The sequence below is a fragment of the Syngnathus floridae genome, chromosome 17 (genome assembly GCF_059516105.1).
Source record: "Syngnathus floridae isolate MCC-2025c chromosome 17, RoL_Sflo_1.0, whole genome shotgun sequence".
NCBI lineage: Eukaryota > Metazoa > Chordata > Actinopteri > Syngnathiformes > Syngnathidae > Syngnathus > Syngnathus floridae.
In genome coordinates, this window is record NC_142429.1 from 4,130,976 (window position 1) to 4,152,678 (window position 21,703).

At 44.4% G+C, this 21,703-nt stretch overlaps 3 protein-coding genes across 3 annotated transcripts; 1 reads left to right on the forward strand and 2 right to left on the reverse strand.

The window, feature by feature from the left end:
* Positions 1-9: 9 nt before the first annotated feature.
* Positions 10-949, reverse strand: LOC148383688 (uncharacterized). The gene is made up of 3 exons (XM_088358210.1): positions 754-949; positions 467-679; positions 10-393 (listed from the first exon to the last, which is right to left on the reverse strand). Exons 1-3 carry the CDS (start codon positions 920-922, stop codon positions 155-157), a joined length of 621 nt encoding a protein of 206 aa, XP_088214336.1. The 5' UTR covers positions 923-949; the 3' UTR covers positions 10-154.
* Positions 939-14,068, forward strand: tbl3 (transducin beta like 3). Its single transcript, XM_088358208.1, has 23 exons — positions 939-1,124; positions 1,226-1,277; positions 1,380-1,475; positions 1,559-1,606; positions 1,684-1,825; positions 1,930-2,014; positions 2,130-2,300; positions 3,223-3,298; positions 3,413-3,509; positions 3,591-3,802; positions 3,914-4,055; positions 4,561-4,619; positions 4,711-4,817; positions 4,948-5,083; positions 6,081-6,320; positions 6,419-6,489; positions 6,608-6,764; positions 7,612-7,670; positions 8,168-8,271; positions 10,989-11,060; positions 11,281-11,439; positions 11,546-11,639; positions 13,468-14,068. Exons 1-23 carry the CDS (start codon positions 1,093-1,095, stop codon positions 13,796-13,798), a joined length of 2,742 nt encoding a protein of 913 aa, XP_088214334.1. The 5' UTR covers positions 939-1,092; the 3' UTR covers positions 13,799-14,068.
* Positions 14,069-16,506: 2,438 nt separating this feature from the next.
* noxo1a (NADPH oxidase organizer 1a) lies at positions 16,507-20,131 on the reverse strand. The gene is made up of 8 exons (XM_088358262.1): positions 19,977-20,131; positions 19,811-19,891; positions 19,671-19,734; positions 19,409-19,592; positions 18,750-18,940; positions 18,548-18,661; positions 18,341-18,458; positions 16,507-17,784 (listed from the first exon to the last, which is right to left on the reverse strand). The coding sequence occupies exons 1-8, from the start codon at positions 20,040-20,042 to the stop codon at positions 16,851-16,853; spliced, it is 1,752 nt and encodes a 583-aa protein (XP_088214388.1). The 5' UTR covers positions 20,043-20,131; the 3' UTR covers positions 16,507-16,850.
* Positions 20,132-21,703: the final 1,572 nt, after the last annotated feature.

Here is a 21,703-nt window from a genome sequence, read left to right on the forward strand (position 1 = left end):
CTTTCTAAATCAAACTTTAAGTGAGTTTATTGTAAAGATATATATTTACAAGAAAAGAACAACAGAAAATTGGACACAAAAATAAACATAAACTGAGCCTGGCTCCTTCCTGGCAAGCATTGTGACCCAGACATTTATTCCAATAATCCCCAATTTAACTTTGTAGCGCTTCATAAATTAATTTATGAATTTGAAATTTGACACAATCCTTCTGCTGGGCTGGCAATCGTTGCAACATGGGAGCCAGACTTATCATGAACAGCTCATCTTCTGAGAGTGACGGGGCTGGAGCTGGAGCAGAGGAGGCACACCGTTTCAAACAAGGCAGAAGATGCTCCTTCTCCTTTAGTTCCTTCACACTCTCTATAGCGCTCCACTCAAATCTCCACTTTCCTGTGAAAACACCATCATTTGTGATCGTGATACAAAGCAGTTTGTAGACTGGTAGTCTTGGAAAGCAGCATACCAGGCTCTGGAGCAACCTCTTGTGCTCCCTCGCCCTTTGATGTGCTATGTTCGTCGCCCCCCAGAGGAACTTTAAGGTTACCACGCTTCGGTCGCCGTGACACAAAGGCGTCAAGAAAAGAGAGGGCTATCAAGTGCTTCCAGTTCTTCTTCTGTTGAATCTTCTTCAAATAAGTGTCCCTTAGACATCTCCATTTTCTGCGGCAATCCTCCTCTGACAAAAAACAAAACAAATCGCATGAATGGTGTCCGGTGGCCAATGTAAATAAGTAAACAAAATCTATTTACCGGACACGCCAACTTCCTCGCTCACCGTTCTCCAGGCCAGATATCTTTTCGTGCGATCCCTGTAATAGTAACTGGAGGTATCATAAAGTACTGGGTGTCTACAAACAGCAGCGATAATTTTATTCTCCATTTTTCCAACAACGCGCTCGGAATATGACGTAATTACCATCGCGACCTAATCAGCAGAGTACTGTTTGATGACGTCCAATTCTTGCGACTCTACCGTCAAACATGCGGGAAAGATGTGCCGACCGGAGCCAACGTGTCGAGTAACAAATCTTCATCTTCAGTGAGCGTAATCGACGAAGTATAACGGATTAAGATTGTAACGCACGCATCATGGCGAATATCAACGTTCAATTCAAAACAAAGTAAGCTTGAGTCCCGTCGCACGAGTTGGTGGCTCCACTCGATGAGCTAAGCTAAGTGTAGCAACAACTCACTGTCCTCTACTAATGTCATCCTTTTACAGTTATGCTGTTTCTAGTAAAATTGAGCCTTTCTACAAAGGAGGAAAAGTTCAGGTAAATTTGTTTGTTTGACTTTTATTTCAGAGAAAGCTCATCGTGTTTTACTATCAAATCAGCGAATTGCCCCACTAACATTTTGTTGTAATACGTGGACAGATCAGCAAAGATGAAAAACATATCTTTTGCACGTGTGGCTCACGTGTCAATGTTTTGGAGATCGACACAGGGAAGACCGTCCACAGCATTGAGCACGTAAGGCTAAAACACACCGAAGCAGTGACAGCACTGTGATAAGATGTGTTTTTTTTAACATTAATTTTCTCTCATTTGTGTAGGATGATCAAGAGGACATCACATCGTTTGCACTAAGCTGTGATGACGAGGTAAACTGGCATGTTTTTTTTTTTGGCATGACTGCCTAAAATTGTTCATTGCATTGTTGCTTTGCGTCCTTGCACAGATGCTGGTAACAGCCAGCAGAGCGCTCCTGTTGAAGCAGTGGGACTGGAAGAAAGCGCAGTGTACTCGCACTTGGAAGGCCATACACACGGTTCCTGTAGCCAGCATGACTTTTGACTGCACCTCCACGCTCATGGCCTCAGGTCAGCATCAATAATAAACACCTGTTATTTTTCTAATTCACACATTCTCCCCCATTGCGAACAAATTGCACAGTTTACGTAGCGTGTCCTAATTATGCTTTTAGGGGGCTGTGATGGCACTATCAAGCTCTGGGATGTGGTCAAGCAATACTGCACCCACAACCTTAAAGGCTCCTCTGGTGTTGTACAGTAAGTGTGAGATTTAACTTTTTTTTTTATTTTCACATATGCATGTCAGTGCCTTCATTGTCATTCAAACTGGAACTCAGTAACAGCAACTATGACATCAATCTTATGCGCGCAGCCTGGTGGAGTTCCACCCAGACATCGGCCGTCTGCAGCTCTTCTCGTCCTCTCTGGACTGCGGCATCCGGCTGTGGGACCTGCAGACCAGCCAATGCGTGTGCGTGCTCAAGAGCCACTACAGCGCCGTCACTTCCCTCAGCTTCAGCCCCGACGGCGACACCATGATCAGGTACAAATGTTGAGTGAATCGAAATGTGCACATGCCAGTGTCGTCACGCGCACGCTATGACTCAACCAATGAAATTGTTTATTCGAAGCAACTTCAAGGCAGACAACAAACTGTAAAGGAAATGGGATTAAAACTGTGTACTGAATAAGATTTGTTCAAGTTTTTTGGCATCATCATCATCATCGGTTTAAAGTCCGCTTTCCAGGCTGCCGCTGGGTTGGACTGGATTGTCAATATGGCTTTCTTCCACCGGGGGCGGTCCATGGCCATCTCGTGGTTGAGAGTCCTATTCTGAGAAAATTTTTGGAGCAAAACTTTTTACAGCCGGATGCCCTTCCTGACACCAACCCAAAGGGAAATTGATTTTCTGTAGGGGTTGACTCCCTTAGCCCATTCCTCTCCCGAGTAACCCACTGGGCAGTGGTACTATTTAACCCATAGTTGGGGGCTGGTTCGTGGGCACCAGGGCTTGTCCACACACCGGTGGGCCTGCGTGCCGCACGTCTAGGGGCCAAACCTCCTCCGAGTCCCTTGTAGTTTAGCCTGGGTCCGTGTTGTACCCAGTTACCATCTGTCGCCGCGTGGAGGCACTACATAGGGCTTGCTGTTAGAGAGGCTATGTACTGGCAGGGAGAGACTTAGCACTCGGCTCTCCCGTTCGCATACTGCTAGCCAGCGGTGAGGGTTGACAGTGAGAAGTGACATGCACTGGGCACTCCACCAACACTCCACCAACACACTAGACGCATCATAAGAATCCGACTTGGTCTTATGAAGTCAGACGCACAGGTGGCAGGTGTATTTCATCAAGAAAGCATGCAACAATCCCAAAACATTCATTTTCTTAATTTACACATCACTAGTATTTCCCACTCCGGGGGAAACTCACATTTTTGTGTTGTCCACATGTGATTGTGTGTAGTTCAGGAAGAGATAAGATCTGCACAGTGTGGAATTTAAAGAGCCAGACGGCGAAAAGAACTGTACCAGTCTATGAGGTAAGGCTGCGGCAGCTATTGGATTTGTCCAAAAAATCAAACTGAAATTGGCATTTTGTCTGCTAGTTATGAAAACTGACATCTGATGCTGCAGTGCATTTTCTTTTTGTGCAGGCTGTGGAGGGCGTTGTGATCCTGCCTGTTACAAAAGACCTCTCGGAAATAGGAGTCCAGAGCAGAGACTTGCATTTCGTCACAGCTGGCAGCAAAGGTTCACCTTTGACCCACTCTGAAACGTCCTTAGAGTTCATTCCTATTTGACTTGAAAACTCTTTCCGCTCTGCCCGCACAGGGCTCTTGAGGGTGTGGGAGGCCAGCACAGCCCGTTGCGTCTACAGCCAGGCCCGCCCGTCCACACACTGCCGTCCCTCAGAGGAGACGGATGACGACCCTCGTGCGCTAACGTACTTGCTTCACCTGCCCGTCTCTGGCAGGCTGGCCGCCGTCACCGCGGAGCACAACATTGTCCTCTACCAGCTGCCTACTCTCAGTACGCAGCAACAAGTGAGCCACCTGAAGCTACTTTTGTGTCATCGTATTTGATAACACAAGTGCGATGGATACTGAACCGAGTAGGCAGACCTGCAGCTCTCTGATGTGAGTTCTTTTCCACAGTTCGTGGGTTACAGTGACGAGGTGCTGGACGTGAAATTCCTGGGCAAAAACGACAGCCACATTGCGGTGGCCACCAACAGCTGCCAGCTCAAAGTGTTTGAGCTGCTCACCAACAGCTGCCAGATCCTCTACGGCCACTCGGGTGAGTCACCAGCAGATGGCAGCAATGGGGCACCTGCCAGCTACCTTACCCCAAGAGTACATTTTAGGTAGTCAGAATAAATACATGATGCACTTAGATTTATTCAATAACCTTGCTTGTGTCAATGTACGAGGATGCTCTTTGTCCTCGCTACTAAGAAAGCTTTGCCCCAAGATTATTATAGTTGACAGAAACAAACAAACTAAAAACTGAAAACATTTCCAAAAATAAAATAAAAACAAGAGTGTCTCAAGACACAAACTGCAAATATGGTCCATTTCCTGTTGCTGTTATATCATAGTAAATATTGTGTTGTATAACAGTAGAAACATTATTCAACAAGGGAAAATCCCCGTGCGTGTGAATATGTAACAAAGCATAATTAGCAGAGGTGCCTCTCAAGAGCCACAACTGTTGTACCTGGAAGGGGGAGGGGTGAAGATAATGTTGCGACAATTGAACTTAAAGCAGGTTGAAGGAATGTTCTGCATTTACTCCCTCACAGATACCGTGTTGTCATTGGACGTGTTTAAAAAAGGCTTTGTGTTTGCAAGCTGTGCAAAGGTGAGCGCAAGTCTACACAATAAGACCTTTCCAGCAAGTTGCATCCACACTGCTAACAAGTGTGCGTCATGTGGCACATCTCATTCCACAGGACAGATCCGTGCGCGTGTGGCACATGGACGCCGACAGTGGCCACGTGCGCTGCGCGGCCTACGGCAGCAGCCACGCCAACGCCGTGGGTTCCATATCCTGTTCTAGGTAAAACTCAGCCCCGTCACGCATTGTGGCCCCGATTGCGATGCAGGATGGTGAAACAAACCAAATTTGAGTTTCAAACGTGGTCAGTATAAAGAAAAAAAAAGTAAGGCACCTTGATGTGTGCATGCAGGTTGAAGACATCCTTCTTGGTGTCGGGCAGTCAGGACTGTACAGTCAAGGTGTGGGATCTGCCCGAAGATTTATCAGCCACAAGCACAGACTTGCATCAGCTGGCCGCACGTTCCACAGAGAGGGCACACGATAAGGTAGGCCCACAACGATAGATGAAAGCAACAAGAAAAGACCCCACAGCAAACAGACTTTGGTTTTTGTTCACAACTATTGAATTGTTAAGCATATGTGCGATTGCATTCGTGCCCACACATAGGTTTGATGTTGCAAGCGGCATTTTTCAGGCATGCAAAACTATCAGGCTACTGTAATTGACGTTCATGTCAACCTCACAGATCTGAAGTTCCATCCATCCATCCATTTTCTGTACCTCTATGTCCCCACGGGGGTCACGGGCGTGCCTGAGCCTATCCCAGCCATCATCGGGCAGTAGGCGAGGGACAGCCTGAACTGGTTGCCAGCCAATCGCAGAGATCTGAAGTTGTGCCTTTGAATTTCAGCTCGAATATATCGTTTGAATTTGAACACGTCAGCTTCGTTTTGAACAACACCGCATCCCCAATTAAAAGGGGCTGTGTGTACATTATCTTTGTCTAAATTTACTTCCAATTGTCTTATCAAGTTATAGCATCCAATAATGGAAAAAGTTTTTAAATAATTTAACGTGGGCTGGCATTTATACAGGGGTGTGTAAAAGATGATCTTTAGAAGAAATAGATTGATAGAATTCTAGAGTAGTCGTCTGGGGGGTTTATTTATTCTAAGCTAGCAATCTTAAATCAAGTGCAGTCATCAAACCAGCTAACAACAGTGCATTTCTTCAACTCATGTTTTTCGTGTTGGTCACATTGATGATGTAACACATCACTAATCAAGGCGTGTGCAAAGAAAAAAAGTGATGTAAGAAAGACCGGCTTTTGTGTTCCATTGTTAATAACGACGATCTGAAGTATTGTTTCAACTCCATGAATCAAATGCTCATTAAAAAAATGTACCAATTTTAAAATGTAATTTGATTATTTTTTTCACTGCTACATGTGGTTATTTCAAGGTTAGGGTTGTCACTGAACCTGAGACAACCGTGGAAGCACAGAAAAGATGATCCCGATGCTTAATTGTGTCTCACGGCAGGATATCAACAGCGTGGCTGTTTCTCCCAACGACAAGCTACTGGCTTCCGGCTCGCAGGACCGCACGGCCAAGCTGTGGTCGCTGGCGGGGGAGGCCAGCGTGCAGCTACTGGGAGTATTTCGGGGCCACAAGCGCGGCGTCTGGTCTGTGTGCTTCTCGCCCGTCGACCAGGTGCTGGCCACCTCCTCCGCAGATGGCACTGCCAAACTGTGGAGCCTGCAAGACTTTGGCTGTCTCAAGGTGGGCTGGTGGACACTTGGGCGACTCGCAAAAATTCCTCTGAGCGCAGTATTCAGTTTGACTCGGAAAGTAAAAACACATCTTGTTGCTTTGGTTAGACCTTTGAGGGCCACGATGCATCTGTGTTGAAGGTCATCTTTGTGAGCCGAGGCACTCAGCTACTCAGCAGGTAAATAAATGGCTGACGCCTTTGCTAGCTAACACAATACGCAAAGGTAACCAATTGGTAACAACAAAAACTGTGCCAGTGTCTAACAATGAAATTCCCACCGGCGCTTTGTCCATAGCGGCTCTGATGGTTTGGTGAAGCTTTGGACCATCAAGACCAATGAGTGCGTGAAGACGCTTGACGGCCACCTGGACAAAGTGTGGGGGCTCCATGCCAACAGGAAAGACGACAAGATGGTGACCGGGTCGGCTGACTCCAACGTCATCGTGTGGACGGTAAGGGATGCTTGAGATGAAGTAAGATAAGATAAAGTCAAATAAATAGACACTGCTTAACAATTAGACAGTCATAAAATGTGGTCCACCTGCTAGCAACGTTTTGTTTACTTCACAATAGTAACTAACTAGCTTTAGCATCAGCTAGCAAGCCAATTTGCCCACAGAATAAAACACAAAATTATTTTTGTAAACTCTTTCTTCTGTTTTCAAGTGACCCATTCCCATGATCACTATCTTCACATTAAGCAAAAACACTACCAATCACCCGCACGTCCCTAAAACATGGGCACCTGGAGGTTTTTGACAAAACCAAAGTTGCATCAGGTGAAAGGCGTAGCAAATATATTTCTCCTATATGATGGTCTTGCCGTGGATGGGTTTGGCTAGGCGTGTGCGCACAAATCCTCAGTCTGCACGTTTGAATGTCATGCGGTTGACACTGTTGGCCTCGTCTGCTTACACTTGTTTGTGACTGCATTCTGATCTGAAAAGATACAATTCCAACACGTCCGCTTTGCTTACATATGAACTGGGTCACGCAGATAAAAATGAAGCAGATCACTTGAACCATGTGCAGGGAGTCCTCTGTCACCTACACAAAAAAAAATGAAAGTCAAAAGTACAGCCAATATCCATCTGTCTGTTTTCTATAGCAATGGAGAATTTAATGTCTTAAATATCACTAATACATTTTGGAATGTGGGAGACAGCCACAGAAAAGCCAAACATGCACATGTAAATGTTTGTATGAAAACACTTCCTCCAAACAAAACATCATGTGACCACAAATCATATTTGACCTTCTCAGAATGCCAAATTAACGTGACCTTGTGTCCTTTACCAGGATGTGACACAAATGGAGCTGGCCGAGGAGCAGGCTAAGCAGGAGGATCAGATCTTGAAGTAAGTCGCAAACGGCCCGCTTCTTCCCGCTAGAATGTCAGCGGTTGCGCCATCTGAACAAATCGACTGTTTTCGTGTGAAATTTCCATTTCACGCAAACAATGGCCGGGCCCAAGACCGGTTACCCGCATGCCTCGCCATCACATGCGTGCGTGTGCTCGGTCGAGCTTTCGTAAAATGAAGTATTTTTGTATGACAAAGCGGACACATGATCCATATCAACCCTCGGAGGTCGAGTTACTTCCTGCTCTCGGCTTGAACCTTCTGATGGCAAAAGCTGCAGTAGTAAGAGTTGTCATTTTGGTGAGAGTCTTGAAATGGAAACTTGAATGTTTGAATCTTAGAATTGGGTTTAGTATGTCTTTGTGCCTTCAGTAGTGAGCACAACAGTGGGTTCAGTTTAAACTCGCAAGAATTCACTCTGGTCTGTCTAACAATAGCACCGAGCGTTTGTTTCCCCGAAACACCGTTCTTTGTCCTTTCCTGTTTGTGCGAAGGCAGCAGGAGTTGTCCAACCTGCTCCATGAGAAGAAATACCTGAAAGCGCTGGGCCTCGCAATCTCGTTGGACCAGCCGCACACCGTGCTGTCTGTAATTAAAGGTAATTCATCTATTCATAGCGATTTGTTAATCTTGCGCTGGAATGAAAGGTCCCAATTGTGGCTCGAAATAGAAATCTATTTTCAGTGTGTGCCAGTAAGAATATTCCTCTGGTTGTGTTCAGGGGAGCGCTTACGATGGAATACCACTATTCATCATTCTGCTCTGACAAGACAAAAACAACTGCAAACTGTATTTTAACCTCTAATTCATCATTCACTCATCAGCCTGTCACGTCTCAATGTTCTAAAACAAGTCGAGTTGTTTGTTTTGGCCTTTGACGATTGGAAAGGGAGCAAAGGGGAAAGAAGAGGAATATTTTATTCAATAATTATATAATAATTACCGTATTTTCCGGCCTATAAGTCGCTCCGGAGTATAAGTCGCACCAGCCATAAAATGCCCCAAAAAGTGAAAAAAAACATATATAAGTCGCTCCGGAGTATAAGTCGCATTTTGGGGGGCAATTTATTCGACAAAATCCCACACCAAAAACAGTCATGAACGAGCAACAACAGGCTAAAAGATAGCAACAAGAGGCTAAACGATAGGTATGCTAACGTGACAAACACAAACAAAGAGCTGAGATGTAACATATAGAGTGATTAAGGACAACTATTACATGAATAACATGTTTATAAAACCATCGGTGTCATTCCAATTCATTAAATAGCAACAAGAGGCTTAACGATAGGTATGCTAACGTGACAAACACAAACAAAGAGCTGAGAACGGGCCTGACATAACATATAGAGTGATTAAGGACAACTATTACATGAATAACATGTTTATAAAACCATCGGTGTCACTCGAATTCATTAAATAGCAACAACAGGCTAAACGATAGGTATGCTAACGTGACAAACACAAACAAAGAGCTGAGAACGGGCCTGACGTAACATATAGAGTGATTAAGGACAACTATTACATGAATAACATGTTTATAAAACCATTGGTGTCACTCCAATTCATTAAATCCATCGATCGTTCTTTGTCAACAATGGGTGTGCGCGGCTGAGGGCGCTTGCACTTCAAAATATTCCACAGGCTCATATAACGATAGATAAACTATATTTCAAATAACTATAATATAAGCCAATAATATTATCAAATCATCCGTGCACTTTAAATCCATTAAATCCATCAATCAAATTCCTCGTCGTTTGTCAACATCGCCGCGCGTGCGCCCTGACGTCAGCCTCGTCTTTATAACACAGATCTGGTATATAACTATATTGTAGCGTTAACAAAGTACAAGGATAGACGTGGGTTTGGTAAACGGCTCTTTATTAAACAAAACAAACTTCCAAGCGTGTGGCGGCGTGGACTTCCAGACACAAGAGCTCCATGGCATAGGACCGGGCGTGCGTAATGGCCTTGTCCGAGCCCCATGCACCGTTCGCGGACAGCCACTCGGCCGAGCGCCGGCCCCCCGACTCAGTAGAGTAGCACCGGGCGTGCGTAAAAGCCATAATAGTTTTTCAAACCTTCTATGTCACTTCAAATCCTTAATTCCTTCAAACTCTTTGTCCTCCGTGTCACTTAGAAATGATCACCGCTAATGATGCCGGTAGTCCTTACGTGGGTACGTTTGTCCTTTATGTAAACAACCGCCGCGCCGTGCCGCTGACATCACTTGAAATAGTAACACAGTTCACAGTTCTCCAAACTTTCTTTCTGCTGCTCGATTACTGTTTTCAGCTGCATATTTTACAACTTGAAGTTTGTAACCTGCAAAATATGAGTTTCTTTTTGGTGCCATTTTTCTTAAGCCCACCCAGTTAATGAGTCATGGCCAACGGTGAAATTTAGAGCACCCTCATCCAGTTTCGTCTGAAAATATCAGTTTTTTCAGATGTAGTTTTTTGTTTTGTTTATTTGGTTGTTTTATCAAAGTCTGCTTTATTGTCGATTTTTTTTTTCATATACCAAGACACACAAAGAGATTGAAATTACGTTCCCACTATCCCTCGGTGAGATAGTACACATATGCATCCAAGCAACACAAAAAAACCCAAGAAGGCACAAACAATGAATAAATAAGAGTGTTGAATAAATGATAAATAAACAAATAATAATAAATAATAATAATAAATATAAGAGGAGCAAAAATGGAGCAAGTGTACATACAGCAGACAGTGGACTTGGATATGGAGCTTTAAAGTGTTAATAGCTTTATTTGATGTTTTCTCTATTTTTTATGTTTTGAATATATTCAAGATAAAGATATAAAAGCATGTGAAGTGATCAACTATACTAAAAATAACATGGGAAGTGGTAAACTATACTTGTAAGTAAGTGATGTCTTAATGATCAAGCAAAAATTTGTGAAAAAAAACATATTTAAGTCGCTCCCGAGTATAAGTCGGGAAAAACTTACTATAAAAAAACAAACTATGAAAAAAAATGCGACTTATAGTCCGGAAATTACGGTGTAGAATATTTTTAGCTCAAGTCTTTGGTTATGTTCTGCCTCTATACATTTTGCATTTTTATGTGCACGATGTCACAACACATTTGGAACAATGTGGTTCCACAGGTTCCAGCCACGTCAAACAGTCTGCACATTCAGTCTATGTTCTACTTTAGGGTCGCACGCCGTCTGCGCACATGTTCAGTCACATGGCCGTTTGCGCAACAGTGTTGGGCAAATGGCCATGCTTGTGTGCTAGGTCCCCATCCTGGTATTGCCCTAATTGATTTGTCTCTTTCTCATAGCAATCCGTCAAACGCAAGACAGTCATGAACTTCTGGAGAAGACAGTTTTGAAACTTCGAGTGGACCAGAAAGGTAAGGGAAGAAATAAATAGATAAATAAATAATGACACCTTAAAAAAGGAGAGAGCGAGGGGAACACTAATCAGAAAGTGGAAAAACTAGCACATACTGTATAAGAGTGTGTATAGTATCTTACTCTTGTGATCATTTATCAAAGACTAGCACGATTGATAAATGTACTACGTGGCGTCATCCAATCGCTGATCCCTTTTGACGTTGTCGTGTTTCCTAGAGTCGCTGCTGCGTTACTGTGGGGTGTGGAACACCAATGCCAGGAATTGCCTGGATGCTCAGGCCGTGCTCCAGGTGCTTCTGACGCATCTCCCACCTGAGGAGCTCCTTCAGTACCAGGGCGCCCGTACTATCGTGGAGGGCCTCATACCCTACACAGGTCAGCAAATTGTTAGCGCAGCACGCTAGCATAGAAAAAGATGGAGTCGTAGCAGGATAAAAAGTCACATTTGTTGCCTTCCCAATTGGCTTTTTCCGCCTTCCAGAGAGACACATGCAGAGGATCGACCGTCTTCTGCAGGCGTCCATGTTCCTCAACTACATGTGGCAGAAGATGAGAGTAACCGGAGCAGCATCCAGGTGAGAGATGCTCAGCTTTGCCATGAAATCTACCAAACTCAGGAAAACCAAGGGAATGTCATTTCCCTCTCTAATTCTAGTCAGTCAAATTCATAACAAATCTTTTGATATCGAAGCCACACCCCGACTACATAAGCCAGGGATAAGAATCTTCTGCGGATCCGCGGATTAGCGTGTTTTTTTCCGTCGGGAGTTATCATTTTTGTGAATCGTGTAGATCCATTGAGAAAATTGTTTTTACATGGGGGGGGGGGGGGGTCGAGCAAGATCAGGAACTGCTTCAGATGGGCATGGCTCGATAGCAGCGTCATCTTACAACTCGGAACACAAAGACGCTCTTAAAGCAATGCGACAGTGAGCGCCCGGCACGCTGTGGTTGCGCAATCGTACTAAATTAAGCTCCCTGCGCTCTGAGGTCCACTTGAATTTTGGAAAGTACATCAGGAGTTTAAAAATATTTTCAAAATTTCAGCGACGGCTGTCACAATAATGCAACCAGCGCGGTGCAGTTGTGCGGTCGGTGACGCGCTATGGTTGGGCGTTCGGCGGTGCGCTGCAGTTGCGCGATCGGACAAAAATGCGCAAAAGTCTTGGAACGGATTAAAAAAATTCCATTATTTGTAATGGGAAAAATCGATTCGGAATTCAACCGATTCGCTTCTCGAACCACCTTCTGGAACGGATTGTGGTCAAAAACCGAGGCTTGACTGTATTATATTCACCTTGGTAGCCCACCAAGCAGGAATATTTTTTTAACAAAACTGTTGAAATTGAGTGATGAAATTAATGGTTTTGGGGTTGCTATACTGCCAAAATCCAGGAGTTTCCAGGGAGCTTTTCCGCCTGAGCCCCCTCCGGGGCGTTGCCCCTGGCCCCTTGCGGCCCCCAATGGGGGCCTGTGGGCCCTGTGGCCCCCAATAGGGGCCTGTGGCCCCTGCAGCCCCCAATGAGGGCCTGTGGACTCTGGCCCACTGCGGCCCCCATTGGGGGGGGGCCTGCGGCCCCTGGTCCCCTGCGGCAAGTGAGGGGAGAGGCCTTTGGCACCCTTAGTGGAGCATGTGGCCCCCAGACCCTGGCTACTTTTCAGTGTTTTTTTTTTCATTTGCTGTTCTCATCCCTGATAAGCATATTACAACGGATGTTTTGTCACACTCTCTGGTCCACAGTACATGATTTAGCCTGACAATGGCAGGAGTGTGACTCAGCTAGAGTTGATTGATGTCAAGAAGAAATAGCGAGTCAGTTAACTATACGAAAGCTCAAGATGAACTTTGGCAGTGTCACAGAGCAGAGCGACAATATGCGACAATAAGTATCGTTAGATGTTCTCCTTTTATCTTACAGTAATGTTTCTGCTCAGCTATGCGAATTTTTCGTCTATGGCGTTTCCCATTTTATGATAGCATTAAGCTAGCGGACTAATGGTAGGTTGTAGAGATGCCAGTTGGCATTACTTTGAATTACCTTTTGTGACAAATAAACAACATGAAGACACACAATTCCTGATTTGTAAACTGTTCCTTAAAGTAGATATGAAAATTGTACTCACCTCTGTTCACATTTTGTTTTGGCATTAGTCATTGTTAGCACAAAATCGGAACATTTTGTAACAACATTGATACAAACTGGTTACGGTTATACTACACAGAAATCAAACAAAATTCCATCCGCCAATTTTCCCGTTCAGACCTCGACCTTCAACTTGGACAAACAAATGTGGTAGACATCTATCAGTAATCTGAATTTCATGGTACAATGTTTTTTTGTTTTTTTTTTTTAATGCATATGGCATATAAGTGTAATTTAAATTTCACGTCCTCTCTACTAGCATGGGCCAAGATGAAGAAATGGACACCACACCTCTTGGCTCCAGACCTGTATTTATGATTGACAAGGACGGGGTAAAGCCCAGTGGCAAAGACAAACGAGAGGAGGACGATAGCGGAAATGATGAAGATTCAAATTGTCCCGCCGAGGAGGACGAGGAAGACGACGAGGAGGTGAGCGCCACCAAGAAGGCCACCACGAATGGCAACCCCCGTCCTGAGAGCCAGGAGAGTTCTGAGGAGGAAGAAGAGGAGCAGAAGCAAACAACAGTGTCAGCTGCAAAATGTCTCGCAACTTCCTCTTTTCCACAAGGCTCGGCTCTCACTAGCTGACGGACATCACCAAGTTCCAGTGCACACCTGCGCTCAACCAGTGAGGAGGCAAGAGCGATATTTGACAGTTAACAGATTAGCTGGGAAGCGAGTGAAAGAGCAGGAAGTGACAGCCAGGCTACCAACAATGATGGATTTGTTCTGCTCGATGGACCGGCTCTTCCGCAGTCAAGCAAGATGGGGTGTTTTTTTTGTGTGGTTGTGAAATAACTATGTGCATGTTATGCTTTCTAATTAAAATCAAACAGCCTATATTTTGTCACAAGCAAATGAATGTCTTGACATTTTCTTCATCCATAACGCAACATGTTTTCATGAATGAGCATCACTCGCTGCAGCTGGCCTGGGACCAGGCAACTCGTTTCACAACGCAATGGTCTGCAAATTTAATAGAACGGGGCCAGGGGTAGTTAGTTTACATTACAGCCCACGTACCATAATTTCCGGACTATAAGTCGCGTTTTTTTTCATAGTTTGGGTGGGGGGGCGACTTATACTCAGGAGCGACTTGTATATGTTTTTTTTCACAAATTTTTACTTGATCATTAAGACATCACTTACAAGTATAGTTGACTACTTCCCATGTTATTTTTAGTATAGTTGATCACTTCACATGCTTTTATATCTTTATCTTGAACATATTCAAAACATAAAAAATAGAGAAAACATCAAATAAAGCAATTAACACTTTAAAGCACCATATCCAAGTCCACTGTCTGCTGTATGTACACTTGCTCCATTTTTGCTCCTCTTATATTTATTATTATTATTTATTATTATTTGTTTATTTATCATTTATTCAACACTCTTATTTATTCATTCTTTGTGCCTTCTTGTTTTTTTTTTTGTGTTGCTTGTATGTATATGTGTACTAGCTCACCGAGGGATAGTGGGAACGTAATTTCAATCTCTTTGTGTGTCTTAGTATATAAAAAAAAAAATCGACGATAAAGCAGACTTTGACTTTGATAAAACAACCAAAAAAAATTATATTTTCAGACGAAACTGGATGAGGGCGCTCTAAATTTCAATTTCCTAATCGAGCAGCAGAAAGAAAGTTTGGAGAACCGTGATGTACCAATGGCTTACTATTTCAAGTGACGTCAGTAGCGCGGCGCGGCGGTTGTTTACATACAAACGTGCCCACATAAGGACTACCGGCATCATTAGCGGTGATCATTTCTAAGTGACACGGAGGACAAAGAGTTTGAAGGAATTAAGGATTTGGAGTGACATAGAAGGTTTGAAAAACTATTATGGCTTTTACGCACGCCCGGTCCTACTCTACTGAGTCGGGTGCCGGCGCTCGGCCGAGTGGCTGTCCGCGAACGGTGCGCGGGGCTCGGACATGGCCATTACGCACGCCCGGTCTGTCTGGAAGTCCACGCCGCCACACGCTTGGAAGTTTGTTTTGTTTAATAAAGAGCCGTTTACCAAACCCACATCTATCCTTGTACTTTGTTAACGCTACAATATAGTTATATACCAGATCTGTGGAATAAAGACGAGGCTGACGTCAGGGCGCACGCGCGGCGATGTTGACAAAGAACGAGGAATTTGATTGATGGATTTAATGGATTTAAAGTGCACGGATGATTTGATAATAATATTAGCTTATATTATAGTTATTTGAAATATAGTTTATCTATCGTTATATGAGCCTGTGGAATATTTTGAAGTGCAAGCGCCCTCAGCCGCGCGCACCCATTGTTGACAAAGAACGATCGATGGATTTAATGAATTGGAGTGACACCAATGGTTTTATAAACATGTTATTCATGTAATAGTTGTCCTTAATCACTCTATATGTTACGTCAGGCCCGTTCTCAGCTCTTTGTTTGAGTTTGTCACGTTAGCATACCTATCGTTTAGCCTGTTGTTGCTATTTAATGAATTGGAGTGACACTGATGGTTTTATAAACATGTTATTCATGTAATAGTTGCCCTTAATCACTCTATATGTTACGTCAGGCCCGTTCTCAGCTCTTTGTTTGTGTTTGTCATGTTAGCATACCTATCGTTTTGCCTGTTGTTGCTATCGTTTAGCCTGTTGTTGCTCGTCCATGACTGTTTTTGGTGTGGGATTTTGTCGAATAAATTGCCCCCAAAATGCGACTTATACTCCGGAGCGACTTATATATGGGTTTTTTTCACTTTTTGGGGCATTTTATGGCTGGCGCGACTTATACTCCGGAAAATACGGTAGTTGACTTTTGTGCACCTTATTACTATCAAGCAAGAAAGCATAGAAAACAATGCCTATATATTATAGAGACCAGGGGGCTCAATATCTGACGTTTGTACAGCTTGTGTGGAAATGGCTGCAGATTTTCGTAATACAAACAGGAATAATATAACAGTAGATGTAATAATAAAAATGGAAGTACTGATAATGTAGTACCTCACCTGTTTTAACATAGGCTAGTGGTTGACCTATATTTTGTGTAGCTGGCGTAGGACTGAGTGAAAAGGTTCACAATCTACCTTTCGGGCGCATGATATCATAATCGGCCTGTTGCTAGTGGAGTGTTTCATATAACTTGCCTTCCTGCAGCTGCCCAGGGAAAAGCTCACAACTGAATGTCAAGGAAATGGTAGTGTTGTGGTTCATGTAGCTGAGAGTTCCATCATCGAGGATCACAATGTCTGAACCCGAAAGATTTACCGTATGCGTATGTCATTGCTCTTTAAGTAATGTTACGCCACAGTGCATTTCATCACCATGTTTTTATTTCGTTCCAAGCAAACAAACCACAACACAGCCAGTCTATTTCAAGCATTCGTAACACATGCCAAGTATCTTTGAGTATAAATGCGCTCTATGTGAAAATGCATAAAGCACAACAAAGGTTTTCCAGTACAGAAAATATACCCTGACAAGACTGGAAAGACTTGAGCGTCTGTGATGGTACTTAGCTGCAATGGAGCGAGCCATCTTTTTAGTACAATACAATAAATACATTTAAACAAGTTTGTTTGAGAAGTCGACGTGTTCGTGTGACATCTTCCGCATTGTAGTTGTTTGATCACAATTGTCCAATGTTGGCTTCTTCTACCGAGTCTGTATGGGAGTAGGTGTCGGGCTGGGAGATCTGTTTGCGTTTTTGCGGGTGATGGTTGTGCAACGACTGAGAATCTCCTCGGTCTGCGGCCTGGGCGGCACCTTGGGTGCCGAGACGCTTTTGAAGATGTTTGGGTCAGAGACGGCGGGCATCATTTTGCCCCCTGTTGCGCTTTGTGGGTCCAGTATGTTCCTGGATGGCGGCGGAGGGGTGCGGCTGTGGCGCATTCGGTAATTGTCTGTGCTCATGCTCAGGCTGATTGTTGTGCTGGCTGAGGATGAATTGTATTCGTCGCTGCTGAAGTCGCTGTCGCTTGTGAAGTCATCTTCGCTGTCCACGGTCAGGCTCATGGGAAGATCGTTCTCGTCCTCATTCTCCACCAAGATGATGGGCGTAGGGACATAGTTTGCATTGGGAGGTGAGACATGTCCTCGGTTGGGAGGTAAGGTCTGTACTGGATTGGGAGGTGAGCTGCGTCCTGGACTGGAAAGCGAGGCGTGTCCTCGGTTTGTAGGTGAGCTGCGTCCTGGATTGGGAGGTGAGGTGTGTCCCGCACCGGGCGACAGGGTGTGTCTTGGATCAGGAGATGGGGTACGTCTTGTATTGGTGGGTGGGACAGGTTTCGGCTTGGGAAGTGAGATGGGGGGTGTCGGCTTGGCGGCGGGTCTAGTGGACACGGGTGGACTGAGGACCTCGAGGGATCTAGACAACTGCCTGGTCAGGGGTCGGGGGTTATGTGAGCCACGACTACTGGTGATCGATTGTAGTGTTTCCTGAGAGTGGCTCATGGACTGTGCCTGCACTGCCAGATTGGTCTGGGACAGAAGAATGGGGCTGCTGTGCCCGTGGTGGCCTCCCCCCATGCGGATGTGGCTTGGGGGCTTCAGGTACATGCTGGGGATATAGCCGGCCTTCCCTTTGTATCTGCGGAAGGTCAGAGGTTGAGTTCAAATCTTCAACTGTCAGAAATAGGGTCAAGTACCCTTGAACTTAGTCCAAGGCTGCAGCTATGTTCCCAAGTTCCCAGTGGGGTATGGGTGTGTTCCCAAGTCCGTTCAAGTCTTTTGTCTCAGGACTACAAAAGCAGGACCTTTGAGGGTAGCACCCCATTGGCAAATTGTTGTACCCCTTGGGTCAGGTTGGGTCCCTTGTGCACCTGGTAATCACAGTCATAAATGACTGTTTGTGCCTTGTTAATGGCTTGGGATGTAAGTTACAAACCCTAATCCTACACTTTTATATCAGCCTAACATCCGAGTCCTCTAAGAGAGAAACCTGTACCCTTTCCAGCACCAAACATTTTTTCCTGGATCCTTGACCTTTACAGTTTAAGGTTTGTTTTATCATTGGGTACGATGATAGTCTCAACCCTTCAAAATGTCAATGCTTCCATAGCACTGCAGTCCTAGTGTGGTACCCATTGACACAAAGTACAATGACAAGCCTAACACTGTTGTATTGATATGCTGGCCAACAATACCTGATGAGCCACCAGCCGTTTTCGGACTTCTGCAGGACCTCCACCGAGGCACCGATGCTCACTGTTATTTCATCATCTTTGTTGGATTTGTAGCTTTTGGTAACGGTGTAAAACAATCCTGATGGAGATAAAGAGTCAAACTCAGTGTGGCGTGGTCAACATATTTGAGAAAAAGACAAGGTGTCGCTGGTGGTTATGACATTGTACCTCTTTCCGGAAGTCCATCAATGTTGTCTTCCTCCGGTTCATCGTCCGTCCTTTCCAGGTACGGAGCAGGAAACCAGGCCAAGCACTTGTCTTCATTCTCCACAAGCCACCAGCCTGAGGCCAGTCACAACGAAAAACCTCAGAACTGGACGCTTTTTTGTTTTGCCCTGCGATCCAAAGTTGACAAAGCTGTTTAGCTCACCTGCTTTGTCCTTGATGAGCACGTCGACTTTTTCATCCACCACCACTTTGAAGGGCTTGTTCTTGGTGTCCTTAGTCTCGTAGGGGGCCACACACCTGTAAGTCTCCGTGGAAAAGGGCTGGGTCACGTTGCTGCCCTGGCTAAAGACTTGCTCTTGTTGGTTTTGGGTTTCAGGGGGCATGATTATGACGCTGAGGGTGGAAAGACAAACTGGATGTAAATACAGTGCAGAACCAAGCTCCAAAACATGGTTTGTCAGTTCAATGAAGACTTAAAATAGTTCTTAGTTCTTATGCTTGTTTTTCAGTATGTGCCTTGCGATTGGCTCTCATCCAGCTCAGTTTGTGCTCCACCTTTGGCTCAGTCAATTGCCATTACCCCTAAGAAGTAACAAATAGACTCTTGGAAACAGGCCTCAGGCGAAGCTGCGCTGCCATGCTGCTTGGCCACTTAACTAAGGCGTGTACTGTAATCATGCCTGCAATCATTGTCTCACTTGACATACTTGGCGCTCCAGTTAGCGCCTCGAATTTTGCAAAGCGCTCTTCCCAATCAATTCATCTTTCCCTTCGGATGGCTCGAATCCTCATGTTCGTCATTAGACTTGATGGGTTGGCCACGTGTTTGCCTTTATGTGTCAATGAAAGGAACACGCTTACCCGTTCCTGGAGTACTCTGGCTGCAGCTCCTCGTTTTTGGGGTGGAGAAACTGGATGAGGTGCACCGACTGGTTGACCTGCGGATCGCAGCTCAGCAATTCGTTGCAGTACCTTTGCAAGGGCTTCAGGTAGTTCAAGGACTTAGAGGGGCCGTTCTTCTGCCCTGCTTTGGCCTTCTTTGTGACTAGAAGCATACATGACACTCAGGTCAGGGCCACCGCCGTCATTGACAGCAAGGTCGAGGGAATGTGATGATCAATACCTTTAAACTTAGGCACGATTCTTTCTGATTTCTTTGTGCCGGGGAAGGCTTTCTTTATCAGCTTCTATAACGCAAGGCAAGGTGACGCATTTAGCTGTCAGAAAGTGTCTTGACACATCCAGGAGGTGTTTTGCACTTACATGCATTTTCTTGAAGTCCTCAACAGTCCTGTAGATGACAATCTCTTCCTCGTCCGACCAAAGCACCGATGTGATGTACATCTGGAGGAGCAAAACGTTACACGTTAAAGCTTTTGGGTCAGAATGCTTCCAAAATTAAGAGGGAGAAGAAAAGCAGGCTCCTTACTTTTTTCTTGTCCTTCTCCATCACTCCGGTTAAACGGATGCTGATGGGGTACCTTGGCGATGACATGACAATCGCAAAGTCAGCCGACTACGAAAACAAGAACGCGTCCACTTGTGTTTGGGAATGCAAGGTACAGATGCTCCACCGGTTCATTTATACGCGTTCCACCTGCACAGGTGTGGCTGCGTGACGCAACAGCAGTATTTGTGACAATTACGGGAAAGTCCAACCTTGCTCTAACCTTGCAGCACATCACAAAAAGGACAAGTATTGAGTTAAATAGTTATATATGAGTTAGTTAAATAGCAAAGAGTTGAAAAAATAAGAAAAGGGTCAGAGATTTATTTTTTATTTTTACAATTCAACTGAGAAAATGGAACAAAGATAAGTTGTCTGTTCTGCACATTTCTGATCAAATTATAGCACTACGGCAAATTAAAGTCAAAAAGTCAATAATGATGCGTTGAGATTGTTTTAAAAAGAACAAAATCAAATAGAGACTATCTGATAGAAGCAGCGCATCAATGTTTCAATTTAATGGCACTTGTCTCCAATTTTCCACATGTAAGAACATGTCGGATGCACTGCTGTTGTCATTAACACAGTTTGACAGTATTTTTTTTCCAAAGGAATGACCTCACTAATTACAGCACAAATAACTTTTGATTTGGGTTTACGGGAAGTTGCATCGTGTTGTAACCGTATTTTTCACTCCCCACCAGCTACTTGAACTTTTTACCATGTATTGTCCTTGATGAACACTGCCAAGGAACTTTGTTGAAGTGAGCTGAGAAGCTTTGTTTGGACAAAGGTAGTGCTTTGGTGCCACCTTGTGGCAGATTGTTGCAGAGCATTGATGTTGACGCGATAAGGAGCTTCATTTAGACCAGACAAAATGTAACAATAGCGTATGGCGCTGCAAGAAACATACTTTTGTTTGTCTGATCTTCTTGCCAGTCTTATTGATCAACTTGGCCAACTTCCTCAAACCAAACCGAAACAGGATTAGTCACTACATAAGAGCCAAAGCCGCCACCACCTCTTCTCCTCAGTGCCAGATTCAACTCTGATGAAACCTTTAACACAAAAAAAAAAAAAAAAACTTGACTTCCTTGTGCTTCAAATGCCAGCTTCGGTTTCACTTCTATGCAGGTGAACTATAGATAATTCCTTAAATACATAGTTCACACCATTTAGTGTGTAAAATTAGATGGCAACTCATGTGACTGCCAAGTCTGACTCAAGTTTGTGTGGCAAGAAAAGAATTAAGTCTGCATGAGTAAGGAATCCGGCATCTTGAGAAGGAAGCATTGCAGCGCCGTTGGCACCTGCTTGCTTACACCTGTTTCCATGGCTGCGGCACGTATGAATCGTACTTGGTGCGTGGAATTTTTCCAACTGCTCTGCTTTTTACTCCATTTTCTTTTATGTGAGATGCGAGTCATTTGTTCCACGGAAGACGATTGGGGCCAGTGAAGAAAAAAAAAGGGGGGTGACAGGATTCTGACTTTTTTTTTTCTCAGAATTCTGACTTTAAAGTCAGAATTCTGAGAATAAAGTCAGAATTCTGACTTTAAAGTGAGAATTCTGACTTCAAAGTGAGAATTCTCACTTTCTCACTTAAGTCATTATTTTGACTTTATTCTCAGAATTCTGACTTTAAAGTGAGAATTCCCACTTTAAAGCCATAATTCTGAGAATAAAGTCAGAATTCCCAGAAAGTGGGA

Coding starts and splice junctions, on each gene's coding strand:
- tbl3 (XM_088358208.1), top strand. CDS start 1,093: ATGGCGAATATCAACGTTCAATTCAAAACAAA. Junction 3,299..3,412: donor GAACTGTACCAGTCTATGAG/GTAAGGCTGCGG, acceptor CTTTTTGTGCAG/GCTGTGGAGGGCGTTGTGAT. Junction 7,671..8,167: donor CAGGAGGATCAGATCTTGAA/GTAAGTCGCAAA, acceptor GTTTGTGCGAAG/GCAGCAGGAGTTGTCCAACC.
- noxo1a (XM_088358262.1), bottom strand. CDS start 20,042: ATGTCATCGCCAAGGTACCCCATCAGCATCCGTTTAACCGGAGTGATG. Junction 19,735..19,810: donor AGGACTTCAAGAAAATGCAT/GTAAGTGCAAAA, acceptor CTTGCGTTATAG/AAGCTGATAAAGAAAGCCTT. Junction 18,662..18,749: donor GCTCATCAAGGACAAAGCAG/GTGAGCTAAACA, acceptor GACTGGCCTCAG/GCTGGTGGCTTGTGGAGAAT.
- LOC148383688 (XM_088358210.1), bottom strand. CDS start 922: ATGGTAATTACGTCATATTCCGAGCGCGTTGTTGGAAAAATGGAGAAT. Junction 680..753: donor CGAGGAAGTTGGCGTGTCCG/GTAAATAGATTT, acceptor GTTTTTTGTCAG/AGGAGGATTGCCGCAGAAAA. Junction 394..466: donor AGAGGTTGCTCCAGAGCCTG/GTATGCTGCTTT, acceptor GTGTTTTCACAG/GAAAGTGGAGATTTGAGTGG.